The sequence below is a fragment of the Xiphophorus hellerii genome, chromosome 5 (assembly GCF_003331165.1).
Source record: "Xiphophorus hellerii strain 12219 chromosome 5, Xiphophorus_hellerii-4.1, whole genome shotgun sequence".
In the NCBI taxonomy this organism is placed as follows: domain Eukaryota; kingdom Metazoa; phylum Chordata; class Actinopteri; order Cyprinodontiformes; family Poeciliidae; genus Xiphophorus; species Xiphophorus hellerii.
Window position 1 is genome coordinate 6,203,371 of NC_045676.1, and position 20,208 is coordinate 6,223,578.

The 20,208-nt window shown below is 38.7% G+C and overlaps 1 protein-coding gene across 1 annotated transcript; it reads left to right on the plus strand.

Annotated features, from left to right (window-relative positions):
• The first annotated feature begins 6,538 nt into the window (after positions 1-6,538).
• Positions 6,539-17,697, plus strand: hand2 (heart and neural crest derivatives expressed 2). Its single transcript, XM_032561905.1, has 3 exons — positions 6,539-7,663; positions 7,782-8,556; positions 14,188-17,697. The coding sequence occupies exons 2-3, from the start codon at positions 7,936-7,938 to the stop codon at positions 14,302-14,304; spliced, it is 738 nt and encodes a 245-aa protein (XP_032417796.1). The 5' UTR covers positions 6,539-7,663; positions 7,782-7,935; the 3' UTR covers positions 14,305-17,697.
• Positions 17,698-20,208: the final 2,511 nt, after the last annotated feature.

The following is a 20,208-nucleotide window of genomic DNA, read 5'->3' on the forward strand; positions in this document are numbered from 1 at the left end:
AGGAACATGTTAAGTTCTAGTTATTAGATGTATTTTAGGTTGTTGCACAGGTGTTCACCAGGGTTATGTGCTTGGGTAGATACTTTTTCTTCATAGACTTTACACAGAGGTGGGCAAGGTACCAAAAAAATGCACTTAAGTGAGCGTAGCACAACTTCAACTTATTTTTACTCAAGTAAAAGCAAAAAGTAGCCATCCAAGAAATTATTCAAGTAAGAGTAAAAAAGTATTTGGTAAAAAACTGATTAAATTATCAATCATTTAGTATTTAAAAATTACATAATCAGGAGGACTACAATGTAAATTTAAGTGGAAATTTTGGTATTTTAAGGACCAAAATTACAATGATTCACATAAGTACTTTGAATTGCCTTGTTGCTGAAAATGTGCTATATGAATTAAATTACCTTACCTGACCTTACCTTTAGTAACAAAAAATAAAATCAGGAAAAAGAAAATTTTTCCAAATCAGTTTGTTTCAATACAAAATCTTTGACAAAGATTCCTAAAAGTATGTTTTTTCAAAAACGTTACTCAAGTAAATGTAGTTGAGTAAATGTATCTAGTTACTACCAACTCTGACTTTACAAAAAGAGTCTTAAATATATAAAAATGTGGAAATCATCTGTTTTTAAAGGTTCATTGTGTTTGTTTCCAACACAGTAAGGCTGATGAAAACAGGAACAGAGTTTCTAATCTTTCCTTCCTCTTAATGACCAAGCTCCTGCGTTGTTTATGGATATTACTAGCCATTTGGTTCTAGAGTTTATAGGTCTATGCACAATCTGGAGATTCCTTAAGCCATTAGAGAGCCTTTAGTTTGCAGTCTCCTCTCTCGTAGAACAGGATCCCTAGGGTTAGGGAGGGGCATATTCTCCCTACTTTAAGGAACAAGACCATCCCTTAGTTGTGCTGCTATAGGTCCAGTCCTTTGCAGACTGGACCCATGAATCCGCCCATGAATCCGCCCTCCCCCAACCTCTTTTTCTTTTCTTTTTTTTTGCTGTGACTTTCTTACTTTCTCTCTTTGCTTTGTGTTGCAGCTGCAAACTTTGTAGCTGCAGTATTTCATGCTCCAACTTCTCATTGTCATGTTGCATTAACAGCTTAGAACCAGTAAAGTTGCTACATAGCCGCTTGCTTCACTAAATCTTTGGTCATCCTTTAGATTCAGATCCATCAAACACAAATGAAGGTAATTTTAGGGACAGAAGAGGAAACAAAAGCACAGGAACCTGTTTATTTCACTTTCTAGATCTGAATTAATCTCCTACAGGAAGTTGCTTTGGTCCTTCTTTTCCTTTACTGTTGTAATTGGTCACTGACCTTTCCCTCTATTTTCTCAATTAACGGCTTTGGTTTTATAAAGTCAGCTGGGTTTAAAAAAACAACTTGTCAGGTGGGAAAGTGGACTCTAACTGTAGTTAAGGTTGGGGAAACTTATTTATTTCCAATAAGGAACTTTGTGCTTCTTTTTGACAAATGGATTTGGAGGACACACATAATTATTTTTTGTAGAACCATTTCAAACAAAAGTATGTGTTTCCTCTGTTTCTCACAGCTGATTTGGTATGAAGAGGCTTACATTCGTATTTTATTGTGACTAGATTTGCCACCATGTTTGTGGAGCTGAAACCTGCTCCTTATGTTACAAGTATGCATAGGTGCTTTAGTTATTTTACCAGATCAGCAACTTGTTACGTGCATTAGCTAGTGCCCATTATGTTACCCAAAATGAAATCTTTTCCACAAACTCACAGAGGAATCTCCTGAACCATCTTTAGCTTCCACTCTACAACAGACTGGACTCTTCCCAGCATGCTGCAGGCTGCCACAGCCTCATGGTGCCCTCTCATACCTATTGGGTCTAACATTAGTCTGCTATAACATCAGGGCACCTTACATACCAACCAACTACACAGTACAACCCCCAAAACTGAAAAATGTCTTTCAAGAGCTGCCAATTTTATTTATTAAATTCGTCTTTGTCTGCTGACTGAACTTGATATTTTCTCTAAATTGCCTGTAAACTACCTGTTGCCCTCATGTTTCCTATTGTACAAGTTCACACTTATTAAGAATCAAACTATTCGTATTCATGGAAGGTTTAGGTTTAAACTAATCTTTTAATTTTACAAAACATGTTTCTACCTAGTGACAATCCTGAGCCAGAGTCCTGACATGAATCTAATTGAGAAACTATGAGAGCTAAAGATTGGGGTCTTTGTAGGGAGGCTTTCCAACCTCAAAGACAGAGCGCATCACTAAAGATAAAGCATAAAAACATAAATGGAAACATGTAGAAATCTGTTCAGCGATTAGAAGAAGAGTCACCAAATAGTTTGTTGAAAAGGGTTCAAATTCCACCTATAAAAATGAAAATATGTATTTTTTAAAAATCCTAAAAGATGTCCCTTTGGAGGGTTTTAATATCTTTTGAGAAACCTGTTTCATACTCTTTAAAAAAAAAACAACTCCTTTGCTTACTTATGTATATGAATGAGTCACATTTTTTCCAATGTTTCATTTAAGGTTCATTCAGAAGAGGAGGAATAGCTGAAATCAGAGCAGAGGGCACACAGGGGGAGAGGATTCAGTGTGTGTGTGTTTGTGTGCGTGTGGGTGCGTGCGCGTGTGTGTGTGTGTGTGTTTGAGCAAGAGAGAAAAAGAGAGAGAGGGAAAGAGTGAGAGAGAGATGGGGAGTCTGACCGACTGACCTACAGTCTAATTATGTATCATTATCAGGAGACACAAACTGATCTAAATTACTGCAACAGCTCCCATTCACATAGATGGATTACAAAGAGCAGGCCAACACACACACACCCACACACACACCCCTGCACACCCCAACACACCCCCACACACCCACACCCACACACACGCCAACACACACACACGCACCCACACGCACACATAATGTGGCCCCCATCCAACACTTAAACAAATATAAATCATATGCCTTCTTCACAGAGAATTCCTGCGACCCCCAATCGTTCCTGCCGCTTTGCTCCCACACAAATCAGGAGGAATGCATCCAGGTCCACAAACCTTCTATAATCTTGATGAATCATGCAAACATAAAGTTCAGCCATGTTTAGCTTACAATGCATTTGCCGTGGTGCATACCCTTTGCCTGTTTTAATGTTTTTATCAGAGAAATACACAACATACAAATATTATAGGTAATATTATTACCCATTATCTCATGTATTTCCATTTATAAATATGGTATTATTCTGAGAAACCATAAAAAAAAAATTGGTTGTTTCTCCTTTAAACCCAGAATTATCCAGACTCATAAAATGTGCTCTCACGAGTCAGGCCAACAAACAAATGCATTCAAATTCCATCTGACCCAAGAACAGAAACAAAGCACACTTATGGAAAAAATTATGAAACTCTCATAGAAATGCAGCTGGAAGGAAACACCTGATTAACCTCTGTATAAAAATGCAACACATAAATATTTGATTATTTTGAAAATGGCTGTGCAAACAAGTAAGGAACTGAAAAATTTACATTTCTTAAAAATATAATTTAGAACACATTTTGTTGTTTTTTTTTACGCTCGTTGTTCAAAGGTAGAAAGCAAAGCAAATCCCCTGAGACCCAAATCTTTGTAATTTTATAATAATTTTGATCACATGGTTTACTGTAGTGTTGATGTAGCTCACCAGGCTAAGAATTAATCTGCATCCGATTATGCAATTCAGTTCAATTCAATACAATTCAGTTCACTTTGAATGAGTTCAGTTGCATTCCAGGTCAAAAAATTTTAATCTCAACAGACGTAAGAAAAACATCACAATTTCTTCTCCTCCTCCTCTATGCAGTTCACTTCAGTCCATATTCATTCATTTTAATCCTAATCACTTCAACAGAATCATAGCAAATGCATTCACATATTGGTTCAGGTCCAGTTACATAGAGTCCAGTTGATACAATTACAGTACAGTGCAGTTTGATTCGATGATCCATACCTGGTCTTGTAAAACAAAAAAAAAGTTGCCTTCCTAACTTTTGCTATCTAAAGGTTAATGTCAAATTTAAGAACTGTTATAATTTACCTGGATTTTATGTTTCTGGGGGGAAAATGTGGCTCCTGAACTGTGAAGTGAAGGGACTGGGTGAATCGGGGGCTTTCTGTGGTGTTGTTAACGTCTCCTTACGTTTGTAGAAATGTAGATCAGATATTGCTCTGACCTATCAAACACCTGCAATAAAACATTTCTGCTGTGCACCAGGCCACTTTTTCACAGAACAGGAAGTCTGCTCTCTGCATTTGAAGGATTGTGTGCTATGCTTTTTCTCAACCTGGTGTTGCGCCTATGAGGTTCTGCTCTGACTACTCATCAGCACCGTAAGCATCCATTGAAGAGAATATCTACTGAATTGGTAAAGGTGCATCCATCCATCCAGAGCTGCAGTGGGTGGCAGAGCCAGTGCTGAAGTATAATGATCTACTGTTCTGACAGCGCATGAAAACCCGGGTTAAACGTCTCCAGTTTTTCATTAGGCTTCTCCTTTGCTGTACATGCAGATAAATTAAGCAAATTAATGCTGGTTAATGGGTGAACATTTATTTCTTTACCAAGAAAGCTGTATTGTTGCAATTATGATCCATGCTCAGAGGTGGGCAACTTGTTACTCTTAGTTCCATGAATTTGAATACATATTTGAAAAAATACATAAATAATAGTAATAATAATAGTAATAATAATAATAATAATAAAGTTACTTCTATGAGTAGTTTTTACGTCTGTGTGAGTAATTTTATTTTGAAGTAAAGCTATTCTTACTTGAGTAAAACTTTGGTCATCTCTGTCACCCAGTAATAATTTTAAAGAATAAAATAAGAATCCAAAAATGCACCAGATACAGACACTTAATGTTAAATTAAGACTTCTTGTTTGTACACAAATTTATTTGTTTCATTGATATTTTCTGTCTGCTGAACCTTCTGTGTCTTATTAAGCTCAATATATCAATATTGTCACTTGATGTATTTTCCCTGTTATAACTTATACATTTCATACGGTAAGCATTGGACTGTAAGTATTTGCATGCAAGATTAATGTTTCACAACATTCAATCTTTTATGTTGTGAAAAGAATTAAGTTGGAAATATGTTTCTTCTGCCATCATTTATTGTTTTCAAATTACGTAATCTATTTGTGTTAATTTTTTTTTTTTAATATTTGTCTTTAAAATATCAAACTTCACACCTACTATTATATTGTTTTCTCTCTGATAACAAAGTTTTCACAAATGTATTCAGACGTTTAGATCAGTTACTCTGTTCTTTTGAAATCTTGACCAAGTTTTAAACTTTTACTTGAATGATTTTTTGGACTGATACATTTGACAACTTGATTTAAATTTACTGAAGTAATACTTGAATACAACTTTTGGCTACTCTACCCACCTCTGCCCATGCTCTCCTCTCATTGAAACATTTTGAAACTGATGCATTTTACAGAAAAACAGGCTCAACAGCCAGAAGTTGACAGAACCTGCAGGGGTTCAGAAATAAATCTGGCAGTGCCCTGCAGAAAAACAGCACTTTGCCTGAAGCTCCACGCGTATCTGCGTCAACAGCACCAGCCAGAGGTTGTGCAATGGCACTGATGCACCCGAAACTGTACCAGCCTGGTGACAATGTCAGCTTTTTTCAAACTCACTGTGACCTAGCAGTCGTTTCTTCTGGATGAACGGCAGGTTGATCTCAACGTTTTCATTTATTCTAGGGTATTTTATTTCAATCTGTGTACATACTTTTAAGAAACTTGAATAGTGTTATTTTGGCTATAATAATAATTTGCTTTTATTGAACTGAAATACCTTTTGGTAAACTTGTGCTGTTTTATAAGTTAGATTTAAGGCGAGTTGAAAGGCTTAGTTGCTGGTTAACCCCGCGATCAACAATGTTGTGTTCATTTAATTGTCTTAATTTACTTAATCGTGTTTTTAATAACGTTAAATAATTGGAAAACCAACCCAAAAAAACAACGTGTAAGTACGTGGAAAAAAAGCAGACAAACGTGAACAGTCTGCTTTTTACTCCGCAGCTTTGGCGAATAAGGAGAAGTTGCGTGTTTCGAGGCGTCCTGCGGACACCGCAGACTGAGGTCAGCCACAGGGTGAGCGCAACCGAGAGATTCAACTATTTCATTATTTTGTTATTGTGGACCCAAAAATAACATCCAAACCGCATATTTTAACAAACCTTTTACATTCTCATACTTACTTTGTGTCTCTGTTGCGTTTTACTGTGTGAATTTGGTTTTTCCGCATGTCTATATAAATAAACGACTTTCACTCTATGTTACGGGTCAGAAGGTTAACTAAGATTTCTTACATGTAATAATAAAACAAATTAAAAAAGAATACATAATAAAATAATTGTAATAATTTATATTTTATTTCAGGCGTTGTCTTAACTTGTCTGCTGTTATTTAATCAACACTTTAAATTATTTAACTGAAAGACATTACCTAACAACAGCAGAAATTATTGTACATTTACTGGGGGCGGAGGGTCATTTCTACTGCTTTACCTTAAAGAAAGTCAATTAAAAAATACTTAAGTTATCATAAACCTATAAAAATCTATTTGGTAAACCCAAATCGTTCTGAAATGGCGCAGTGACATATTATTAGTTGTAAATATTCGACAGGAGTAATAACCGGAACCGTTGATATATAATCAAAAGATGGTGATTAATAAAATAAGTCAAATAAATCAGAATAAAATTTTAATTCGGTGCCAAAATGGCTGATATTAGTTGTTGGACTAAATTGTTTTGAGTTCTTTTATCTCAGGTCGGTTTAATCTGTAAATCCTCTTGGTGTGACGCATCACCAGCGAGACTTTCATCTTTTATTATCATTGATAAAAAAAATATATAGACAGAACCCTGACACCATGAGAATAGTCTTAAGCAAATCAGAAATCTCAAACTCACGCCACTTATTTAGATATTTTTCAAATACATATAGCCTATTTTATATATTGAAGAAAAACATATTTCAGCCAATTCGCAAACTCTTTGCTTCAGCTGAAATATTAAACTCATTAAGAAGAATATAAACAGATAAATGAAACACTTCCTCGTGAACCTCATGTCTTGGAGTAAATGCATTCATTTTTATCAATCACAGCCTCATTTTTGATCCAGCAGATTCTGCCGCGTAAGTAAACGCTGGCTGACGGGCGCGCGGTTGTGCGCATGTGCCGGCAGGCCTACTTAGCAGGCCTATTGACATTAAAGACAAGTGGGTTATACAGAGCCTGGAAATGGGGCCCGATGAGGGGGGCAAGTCCGCCAGTGGTTCATGGAGCCGAGAGCCAGCCCCACCACCTCTCTCTCTCTCTCTTCCTCTCTCTCTCTCTCTCATGTAGCCAGGCGGACTCTACGGTCAGTCAGTCTCAGAGGGGTGACCCAGGATCAGCCCAGCCTTCTCCCTCCTGGCTGACAGCTGACAGCTGACTGACGGAAATGAGCCGTAGAGGAGAACAGGAGGAAGAGTCGAAGTGTGTTTTCCTGTGAAAAGGGGAGGAAAGGGTCTGTGGTATTGCTTCGCGGAGAGGAGAAGACGAAGAACAACGATGTCCTAACTAGGGAAGCTGTTTCAGCAGCAGAGAGCGGCCTGCAGGCCCGGTGAGTGTTGCAGGAATACCGAGAGTGTGACCGGGGGGGGGGGTTCCCTGCTGGGAATATTATCCAGGATGCAAACATTTGCACGGAGGGAATATTAAACTTCACGTTCCCTCTGCAGCATCTCTCGGGCCTCTTAGTGTGTGTGCGTGTGTGTGTGTGCGTGTGTGTGTGTGTGTGTGTGTGTGTGTGTGTGTGCGCGTGCGAACGCGCGCGCGCGCGCGTGTGTGTGTTTGTTTGTTTTCGCGCCGGAGTGCGCGACAGTGAGCAGGACTATGAGTCTGGTGTCAGGCTACCCTCACCACCCGATCATGCACCACCACGACAGCCACCACTATTCGCTGCACGCGGCGGCGGCGGCCGGACGGTGCCACGAGGACACCGGGGCGCCTCCGTACTTCACGAGCTGGCTGATCAGCCACGCGGACATGTCGCCCACAGAGTACAGCCTCGCGCCGGGCTACAGCCCGGAGTACCACACCAACAGCGGGGGCGACTCCTCCGGCGGCCTGGACGCGCGCCACCACCACCACTACGGACCCGGGAACCATCTGATCCCTGGGCCCGGCAGCATCTCTATGAACGGAGCCACGGTTGGCATGCACCACCACCACCACGCACACCCACGCACCATAAAGCGGAGACCCACCGCAAATCGCAAGGAGAGGCGGCGGACCCAAAGCATCAATTCGGCCTTCGCGGAGCTCAGGGAGTGCATCCCCAACGTCCCGGCCGACACCAAGCTGTCCAAGATCAAGACTCTGCGGCTGGCCACCAGCTACATCTCCTACCTGATGGACATCCTGGACAAGGACGGCCAGCACGGAGACACGCAGGCGTTTAAAGCCGAGCTGAAAAAGACGGAGGCACGGGAGGAACGCAGGAAAAGAGAGGCGGTAAGGCATCCGCAGGGTCACCATTAACACACATTCAACACACTGATTGCATGTCACGACGAAAACACACACAGGCTGAGATTTCAGGTTGCATAATGTCGCCATTGGTAATACTATCAGAAAACATAAGCTGACTAAATACGCCACTGGAGGGAATAACGTGAAGAAATAAAGAGAGTAAACTGGTATGTCTGCTGAAAGCGCCGAGGAGGAGGCCTGCAGAAGCAGATCGGCTCTGCGCGTCCCGCTGCTCCGTGCAGTGATTTATTCTCCAGACACGAGTCATGACCTGAATTCACAGCCAGTCCCTGCGCAGAGAAGATGTTAGATAGTTGTTTTACACGGTTCCACGCTCATTTGGCCCCGTTAGTCGTGTCGTGAATGTTTTATCTCAACAAGATTGATGACTTAAGTTCGCAGTGGAAAATCCTTTAAAAGTCCTCTGTGAGCCTCCTCTGCAGGGCTGCAGGAGGAGAGGAGAAACGCCAGGCAGAGACGCCGCTTAAAAGCCTACAATTTAGCAAATTCTTGCCACAAAGAGAGATAAAGACAGACCACAACCTACGCAATACAAAACAAACACAAGAAAGCGAAATTTGTGTGGACCAATTATGCAGGCGCACCGGAAATAAATAAATACACCGATCTAGGTTACATTACCTGTGTGTAAAAATGATTATTACATAATTTAGGGCAATAGTTTACGATAATCAACCAGTTAAAATGATAATTAACATCTTAAAATATGTCATCTGTAAATCGATTTTAAATACAAATGCAACTTTTATCAACGTTCACAGAAACGCTCCACTTTATTAATTCATCTTACCAGCTGAGTTGGATTATCAGAGCAGTTTGCGTGACTGAAACACTCATTCACTTCGTTTTGCAGCGTTTCGGCCTTAAGCACATCAAACGCAAACAGGAGCGAAGGAAATCCCTGTAAGCGCAACTACAGACGGTCAGTTATTGGCGCGTTTACGTGCGGTAGGAATTTAAATCGCCGGTAAGGAGAGAGTAAACAGAGGCAGGAAAGTTTGTGTTTGCACGTGTCTTCAAATGTGCGCTGTGCTCGATCAGCATGGATCACTTTACCGATAATTTAATCAAGAAAGGAAACAGAACAGGACCATCAATGACAACAGAAATGGCTGTTGCATTACTTACATTACTTATTCATAATTTTATTATGCCGTGAAAACAGAACGCAAATTTTGATGTGTAGCCATTATTTAGAAACTCCTAATTGGCGTTAAGTACAAAACTATACAAATAAATCGTACTTTTACGTTGCATTCGCAGAATTTAATATTTAAAAAATATATAGTGGAAAAAATATATAAAATAAATTTAAAAAGAACAGGAGCACTTCCGCCATGTGGCTAAATGCAAAACAAAAAAAAAATCTTTAAATCTCTCCATCAATATTAAGAGAAATTAAGATAGCAAATAACATAAAATAAAGAATGTGCAATATAATCTGTTTACCATAATTATATGGGAATATTATTACTATTATGAAATATGTTCATGTATTACATTTATGCGTGAATCTGAAGAATTATACATTGAATTCACAAATTAAAATAAAAAGTAACTTCAGAGAACAAAAAGAACAAAATACGTCCCTATACAGAATAAATAAAATATAAAAATGTAAAAGCATCAAAGTACAAAAAAAGCAATAAAAAAAATCAGTATAAATCTATATTCTTACGTTATGTTGCTAAACACAGGGAATACATAAATAAAATAGAATAACTCTGAAAATTGACACAGAAATACCCGTAGTTTTCCATGTAAATAAAGTACAGCTCAAAAACTGATGAGTACTGTAAAATAAAATAAAAATAAAGCCCACCTCTTCCGTGTTGCATTCCTTGTAAGAAAGAGAAAAATATGGAAATGTATGGTGTGTATTAAGCCTGAACGGGGGGGGGGGGGGGGGGGGGGGGGGGGTGAATCGGTGGCCTTTCTCAGACTTCATGGAGCCAACGGAGGCCAGCTTCAGCCATTACGACCCGCTTTTATTATAGCAGCATTTCTGATGGAGTCACACTTCCAGCGGCTGCATTGTCTTCACATGCAGTTTCACTGTTTGTCCCATGCAGCTCTGCGGACAATAAAATTATTATGGCACTTTTAGTGTGCATGCCTATGCACGGCGTCGATCCGCGTGTTGGCAGTAGCCGCTAATATAATCCACACATTTTAAATCAGTCCTCTGTGATCGCTGACCAAACTTCAGAGCGATGTTTTTATTTACGAGGCGCAGCGAAGCATCATGACACCAACTCTGCCGGGTTTATCTGAGGGGGAATCCATCAGCTGCAGCACACCTTCCCTCAGCCCACAACGCATCCGAGCTGTGCAGCAGACATTATGCGTCCAAACAAACAAAAGTACACGGAGCAGGCCAGAGCAGAATAATTATTTCCTGCTTGATGTGTATAGGAAGTGTGGTGCGTAATGGAAGCCAGGACGCATTTCTCCCTTCCACTTGGAGCTGCATTCACTGCAGGAGGCTGGACGTTGGATTACAATTGAGTCACGTCTTCTTTAGATTGTATGCTGTCTTCCTAAAACACAAGAATGAAAAAAACCAACAAGCTGCAGTGTTGTTGTTGCTCAAAAATCAAGGAGAAGTTATTATTAGGAACGATCACGCAATTCGTTGGACTTAAGCCGCCTTTTTCTGTCAACAAGTGGAAGTTCAAATTAGGTCACACGGTTTGGATGTTTTTTGTTTTTTTTTTTAATTGTATATCCATTTATTTTGATGACGCATTTCTTTACTTGTCTCTAAACCTATAAGCATCGTTTAAGCAGTGCGCATTTGTCGCATCATTTATCGTGATGAATGTCTTGTCATGATAAGAATTTTGATTGATCGTTGTCGCAATAAATTCCAGTTTGATGTAAAAATTGGGCAATTTTTAACAATAAAAAAAAATTCCACTGCTTATTCAAAGAAAATATCAATAAATTTGAAAATATGATTAAGTGCAGTTTTTGTGTGCAGTTTAGTGGGGCTGTCATTGCTGTGGCAAGCGGAAAAAAGAAGTAATAAATAATTCTTATCATCACGTTTATCGTTATCACAGTAGTACCACAAAATATCGTGATAACATTTTAAGTCCAAATCGCCTACTCCTATTAGGAACTGGGTGATAATACATCCCAGAGGCTTTCGGTTTCAAAATGCATCCCTAATTTTTTTTTCTTTATTCTGCGAATGCCTTTACATTTCATCTAAAAAAAAAAAACCCGAAATTGAACATCGAACCTATAACAAAAATCAACATTAGGCCTAATTGCGCTTGACAAGATGAATTCAGAAGGTTATTTTTAATGCTCCTGGTTATATGTGTAGCTTTAATGTGATGTGCCAGTGGAGATGTGGCTGTGGTTTCAGAGTTAGGGATGTAAACAAGGCCTGGACAGCAGTCACACCTCCCAGTTACATGTTGGGATTTATTTAACAGGGACTGAGTTACTGAAGATATGACGTGTTTTATTAAAAAACTATTTGTGCTACTATTTTGAAATTTTTTTTTTATCGTATTATATTGAGAGAGAAAAAAATCTTCAGCTTTAGTTTTCTGAAGAATATTCTTTGCAGAGTAACACAATTTAAGGAAGGAGTTTTAGTATTCAGATGGCCTACAAAATTCCGCGTCCTGTGAATACATAATTTTGGTTGATTTAAAAATTAAATTGTTAAGAAGATTGATTTTAAATCACGCATAAACACAAACACACACACTTACGCTCCACTTTGAATTAAGCTATTGGCCGTCTGTCATTTTCTTCGAATGGAACATTTTTGAGTAACTATCCACATCGGTGTGTTTGCCCTGCAACCCATTAAAGGTTTCCTCGCAGCATGCTGCTAAATTACGTTAAATTACGTTTATTTAAAAAAAAAAACCCGCTGGATTTTATGTTGTTAAAAAAGTCCAGATAGGAAAGAAACTCTGTGTACTTCTTGCCAGCATGCTGATTGTTATTCACCCTACCTCCCTGCGCAGCAGGCTGGATCTGCGGCATTCCCGTGCAGGGATTTATCCGCGCTGGGATGGAACTGAGGTGTCGTTTTCTGCTGCTCGTTGTCTGGTTGATGTCTGGTGAACTTAGTGGGTGTAGCTACTGTACCGACCAGAGGTTTACCGCTGCAAGGGTGGGGGACGTTGTTTAGGGGTTGTAGTGGGGGTTCAATCCAGGATAAACGCACTGAAAGGCGATTCTGGAATATGAATGCATCCATATTCCATATTATCATCGCCTATAAATAGCATATCTACCGCCACCCATCCATCCGTTCGGTGCCAGCTTTGCAAAACGCCCTGCGGTCACATCGGTAGCCTATACGTTTATGGATTGATTAATGTTTGTGTTGCTATCAGTTGACATATATTTTTTTAATTTTACCAACATTTTTCTCCTGACTGGGAAACATATTAATGTCTTTTAGTGGCCCGATCAGCGTCCTACTTGAATCTTTAGAGAGGGAGCCAAAGATTAGGGTAATGGCCAAGAGTCTTTCAGCTAATCACTAATAGTAAATCAATAAAACGAGTTTGATTATGTATTAAACAGCGGCGTGGGTTTTTTGTTTGTTTTTCTCGCATTTCATTGGTTCACTGGTTGTGAGAGGGGGAAGACATGCGGCCAAGGTCAACGGGCTGGGACTCGAACCGGGACAGCTGGGCTGAAAATTTAGGCCTTCATATATGGGTCACGGGTAACACGCTATACTCCTTGCGCCACCAGTCGCCCTCTTTTTATTTATTTATTTGTTTATTTTTAATAAAAATAAAAAAATATCCGCTGGGTCAGGGACTACAAGTGGAAATTACCTGGTAGAAGCAAACATAAAATCAATCAGTCAATATGAGGTTTATTTATATGATAAATCATCCAAGTTTTAAATATTTTTGGCATTATAGAAATCAATTTATTCATTTACCATATTTTCCGCACTATAAGGCGCACTGGATTATAAGGCGGCTTTTGAGAAAATTGAAGGCTTTTAGGTGCGCCTTATAGTGCAGAAAATACGGTAAATGAATAACTTGATTTCTATAATGCCAAAAATATTTTCCAACCATTATTGAAATGGGTGTAAATGACCTTCGACATGCTGTGTTTTACTAAACTGTATAAAAAAATATTTTCTTTTTAAAATTATTTTTATTTTATTTAAAATATGCATGTCTCGTTTCCTACAATGAAAACAGAGAATAAAGCTTCAACTTAAAAATAAACTTAAATTAATCAATTCATTTTGAATAACACAACAACTTTAACTTAAATTATTACTTGGATAAACTTCATTTGATTAGTTCTAACAAATTGACTTTTTTTTTTAAAGCTGGATCACCCGTTTTCATTTTTCAGTGTATCAGGAAAACCCCCCAAAAACTAACTTCTTGGTTATATAAAAATAATTTATTCTGTCAGGGATATGAATAATTTCAAGCTGAGCTGATTTCAATTGGCTAAATTACTATCAGTGCAATTCTGTTTTAAGTCACACAAATGTCCTGACTATTACTGCAATTACTATTGAAAAAGTAAAATTAAAATAATAAATGATAAGAAGAAAAATAACATGTGAAATGTCTGCAGGTGGAGATCCCTAAAGCAGCCTCCTCGTCTTCGTCCTCCTCATCAGTAGGAGATAAGAAGAGCAAAGGTCGGACAGGATGGCCTCAGCATGTCTGGGCTCTGGAACTCAAACAGTAGTGACCCCTCCACTCCCACTCCCACTCCTAAATTTGACCCCCGGGTTTTTGATGGACAGTGCAGCCGCCGTGCCTCTGCACACTCAGGCTCCCCACAGCGGCGGGGCTGGACTGGATGGACGCTGCAGACGGTCGTCCTGCTGCTCGGCCACGGTCTCGGTTGGACCCCGGGAAGTAGAAGAAGTGACGTGTCCCCAGGAAGGAGCCTGGGTGTGGGCTGAAGTCCATCTAGACAGGCACAGACGGAGTTATGTCCCCTGGCACCTTTCTGAACAAACCGAACCATCCCCACCCCAAACACACACACATACACACCCCTTCACGTGCGTTTGTTTACCAATGTGTCTGCGTAGTTGACCACACAAATGGGGAATTGTGTGTGTTTTATTTAACGGAATATATTTATGTTTAATGTGGCCATTAAACGGGTCTCTGCAGGAACTCTCACTCAGATGTATGTGAACACATCTCTCTCTCTCTCTCTCTCCTATTGCAGTTTTAGGTTGTAAACGTAGTGCCGTCACGCCACTGACAAAGTGTCTGTGTTTTTATGTGAAAACGTGCTGGGAGTCTAAATAATGCTTGTTGTGGGATGTAAACAATGTCGTGAAAAGAATAAAAGCACGACTTGGTGAAATAGTGGCTGATTCAAACTGAGCTCATCTCTGCCTCTCACTCAGCAGTATCAGCGGTTTCTTATGGTCACTCTGCATCATCTTGGTTTTAATCTTTGCCACTTTTGAAATAGTATTTTATGTAGATTGAATAAAATGATGTAAAATAATCACTAACAGACAGCAGATGTGCTAAAACGTGTTACTGTTGAACAAAGTTGTTGAATTTCCTTTTTTTTTGTGAAGGTCTAGTTCAGCCTCCTGATGTGCATCAGTTTTGTAGGGTTGAAGTTCTTGTAACAGATCAGCTTTAACTTAATGAGAAATACCTGAGGCACACATTAACAGAGGAATTTATGAAGGTGTTATTTGTCCCAAGACTCTGTGTCATTGTGAGTTACAGCTGAGTGTGTTGTCAGTTAGAGCACAGATGTTCATTGTGTGTCCTAAAAGAAAACAAAATGAACTTAATAATTTCCCTGCGGCTAAATGCTGAATGTCAAAGTGACCCAGGTTTAATAACCATCACATTCCCAAATGTCAGAGTGAGTGAATAACTGGACTAATTGCAAACTTGTTTGGAAAAAAAAGGTTTAAAAATCTGCAAATTGGGTTCAATTTTGTTTTTACCTGAGCTTGTTTACCTAAAATCTGTTGGTTTTGTGCAATTATTTAGATTCCAAATTCATCATAGTGAAATAAGGATAAAAGTGTGAAAAATACATAAAATGTATCCTGTTGCAGAGGAAAGCAAAAATCAAAAGCATTTTTAAAAAATTTAAAAAACAACCGATTTTTGGGGGGAATTTAAAGCTATCAAAATGTCAACAACAGTTGTTTTCACTTAATGTTTGATTCATTGAGGCAGAAGTTTGGGTTTTCATATGCCATGTGTGAATGAAGCAGACATGTGGTTACAGCAAAATGGAATAGAAAAAAAAAGAAACCCCTCTGATTAAAACTACTTTCAAGAATGCAGTGAGACCACAGTCTTGCTGCTCCACAGTGCCGTCATTATTGACCTGGTTGTGTTTCGCATCTCTTGCTCTCACTCCAGATGTTTACGTGAAACCTGGAATTATAATGAGTTTGGAGGTTACCTAAGGCAAATAATAATAATAATAAAAATAGCATTTAAACCAAATACAAAATTTAAAGGTTGTTGAGAAGCTTAATGAGTGTCGAGCTCAGAAAAGATTAATCAGGCTATGGAACCTAGGCTTCATCAAAAAACGTGTTGCTCATTATTTGGGGCATTAGGTTTTATAAACAACATCCTAGAAGGTAATTAGCGGCATAATGAAGTTTAGTAGTTTTGTGTTTTTGTGTCTACAGAACACTGGAAATCTTTAGATAATTTGGGACTTCCATAAATATGGATTTTGGTTATTGTCAATGAATAATTTATTATTTTGTATTCACAACCTGTATTTATGCATTTGATTGCATGAGCCGAAGGAGGGTTTGGATACATTTTTAATCACTCAGTCACATGACCATGTGAAGACATTTCCTTGATTTCTCCCTGATTGGTGCCAATACTGTAAAACAGACCTTTCCACACCATTCCATTAACGTAATATATAATTGAAAAATCTCTTGTTTGGATGGGTTTGTAGTTTGGAAGAGTAGCCATCTGGTATTTAAGATATTGTTAATTTGATTCCAGTTTCCCCCAGTGTCACATCATTGTGCAAAACACTGAATACTGACAATATGGATGAGAGTTTGAGGCTCCTGCTGGGTAAATGCGACTTTCTGGTTTTGCAGCTTTGAAGCTCTAAATGAGTTTGATCCATTTACATTTTTTGTCATAATTTTGATCGATTCATTCCTGAAATCAAAAGAAGTTCTGTGTGACTTAAACTAAATAAATTAAATGCATTTAACAATGATAAACAACTTTGATCAGAAAAAGAGAGATGGATTCAGTTGTCTACAACAATTTTAATCAAACATAGCTGTCAGAACTTAAATGTTATCAGAACATAGTGACCAAACAGTCTCATATTTTACTCAATTAGCCAAGATAAGTTAGCACTTTCTCAACTTGTACTGAATCAAACCTGAAAGGGTTAGTTCTAGGAAGATTTTAAATGACTGTGGTCTAAGCTCAGTCGCACATATTCATACACCAACATACAGACTGCTAGGGGACTCGAGGTTAATTATCTTGCACATAAGTGTCATCATCATGATACGGGAGTGTAATATGGAGTTCAACCCACAACTTGCCAAAAGCAACACAATAATTTCTTCACATAGAACATTTGCTCTAAGGTGATGGAAGCCAACAGCTAATCAGATATGCGATAATTAACAGTCTGCGATTTGTTCTGTTTGGTTCTAGTTTGTTCAGCTTAACAGCATCTGTTTCCATGTGGAGTTAGCTGACTCCTGTTGTATCCATCCACCAGACCTCATCAGATTTATACAGTTTAGGGAAGAACTGAGTAAAACTGGGATTTTGCCTCATTTTTTGCACCAAAGGAAAGTGTGTGTCTCTGTACTTTCTAGGTTTGGAAATGATCCTTTTCAGCTCACGTTTAGCTGATATGCCAAATCCGTCGATGAGGCAGAATGCTGCTGGTCATGCATCTCTTCAAGACCTTGGAGAGTTACATCTGATCAAACTGAGGTTATTTGTTGTTTCAGCTTTTTGCTGTTTTCTGCTCATGTGGGATCATTAATAAAACTTTTTGTGGATGCTGGAGTTAATCAGTCAAAGCAATCAGCTTCATATAAACAAAGGTGCAGTAAATGCTTACCAAAAACTTAAAGGGGTGTTTTGTATTCTTTCTTCTTTTTATTGCTGAAGTTGAAGGGTTTTAATTCAATTAACTGTACATGCTGCAGGCAAGGTCTATGACACAAGTACATTTTAAAAAATTTCTTATGATGTTCCACTTTGACAAAACCCATAAACCTGTGACCTTAACACTACGTTGTCTAACGTAGTAGTCACAGATTTATTTAGACTGAAATCTCCAAATAAGTAAACTTCACATTGTTAAAGTATTAGCTGAGCTAGCTGGGACACACATATGTAATCACATAAATTTCATCTCTTTCGTTCCCTACTGAACTCCAGTGTCTGAAACAGACATCAGCTGGCTGCTATCATAATTCTTTATCTTGCGTCCTGGTAGGTATGTTAATGGCTCAAAATCAACAACAAACAAACATTCACACACACACACACACGCACACACACACACACCCACGCACACACACACACACACCCACACACCCACACACACACGCACACACACACACACAGAGAGAGAGTGGATCTTGAAAGTACTTTTCTCATCCTCACATCTAATAGCTACAGCTTTGCCTGGGGTAAAGACTAGAGGACAGCTAATTTTTGAGAGAGCTAGCATCAGATAGAGATGACCCTGTGAATCTGGGAATACAAACACACACACATGCACACCCACACATTTAAATAAAACACACTCACACAGCCTGTTGTAAGAAGCTGCAAGTGTTTGGTTCAGCTATGAACGAATGTTTTAAATGAATCACTTCAGATGAGGTACAGTTCATTTTTAATGGTTCTTTTATTACTGTAGTGGCTGTGACTCAGAATAGTTATTTGAACCCCAGTCACCCTTCAACGAATCCTGACCCTCTATGTGACCCCATCGTTATGTTACATATTTATGAATGAGTCAATTAGATCGGCTTAAATGGATTAAATTAAATGAATCATGTAATATGAATATTCTGATTTGATTCAGAATCTGAATGAAACTGTAATCAGAATGAGACGGGTGGTTTATGTCACTTGATAATCCAATGGAGTGCAATGGATAGCAAAACAGTCAATGCGATTTATTTCCGTTACAAACCTGATTTGATGTACTACAACACTGAGAAGCTGAATGCTGCTTCTCCATGTTCGGTTCTTGTTCCGGGTATGCAGAGCAGAATCAGAACCAGAAGACCTGAGTGGTTCTGAAGGTTGAGCTCCTATATCTTGCTGAAAAGTTACTTGCAAGTCAGTTTTATCTTATTTCTAGTGTTCGAGGATATTTCCACAAAAAACATAATTGGAAAGATTTTGTATTTTTTGAATGTGTCATGCTAGAAGTTAACTATCTAGGTATGTTAAGAGCTGGAAAAGATGACAATTTAACAACAGATGGGGAAAATATATTTTTTTTTCTTTCTTCACAACACAGTACTTATATATTTAAATCTACAGAACAGTTAATGCAGTACAGTGATCCCTCGCTATATCGTGGTTCACCTGTCTCGGTATCGCTGCTTCGCGGATTTGCATCGTGCATTGTGTTCTGCATTCTGATTGGCTAAACAGTCTCTCCGCTTCTTCTCTACCTGTGTGTCAATAACATTGAGGTTTATATGTACACGTACGTAAAACAGCTTGCCAAATTTAACATAATCGATGGTGGCATGTCGGTTTATAAGAATCTTTTTGCCCAGAAGTAAAAAGAGCGACAACAACTACCGATAACTATGTTCTTCTCTCGAAAAAACACACCTGCACCGCGGGCTTTAGAAGAAAAAAACCGCTACAGAGCGAGTCAGGCTGCAGCGGCTCAGTCAGAAGAGCAGTGAAATACACGGGAGTCACTATTTGTCCTACTGTACTTTGTTTTGTTTTTTTTATATAATCACTTTTTATTTTCTCCTTTTCTAATCCAATGACTCAGGTCGCGGTGGGGCGGCGCTGATCTCCGCAATTCGGGCACTGGAATCCGCTTTCAGTTCATATTAAAACTATTATTTTACAGTACAGTAGTTATTTGTAAAAAATAAATTAAAAAATAAAGTTTATACAGTACTTTTTATTTGTTAAACAAATGTTTGGGCGTGTAAAAAGGTTTTGTTCTTTGGTTTCAATGTATTATGGAATATTTTATTGTATAATAATTGTAAAAAAAAAAAAAAAAAAAAAAAAAGGTTTCTTCGCGGATTTCGCCTATCGCGGGTTCTTTTTGGAACGTAACCCCCACGAAAAACGAGGGTTCACTGTATACCAAACACTCCTCCGGTATACCTGCTGGTCTTTAACTGCAGTGGACGAGCAAACATGATAGATGACTAAGGCCTGAATAGAGTTTTTTCCCTGTGATCCGACCAAAACATCTGGTAGCCATTAGCTCCTGGAGACCCCTCCCTTTAGCACTCCTCTGCTCACGATACTTTCCTCCACCGCTTTGACTCATTTTCTCCACCAGGGGGCCCCGTTCGTACCTATAACCCGTTTTATCACTTAGATTTAAAAATTACCAGTGCATCTGTAGACATGTACATAA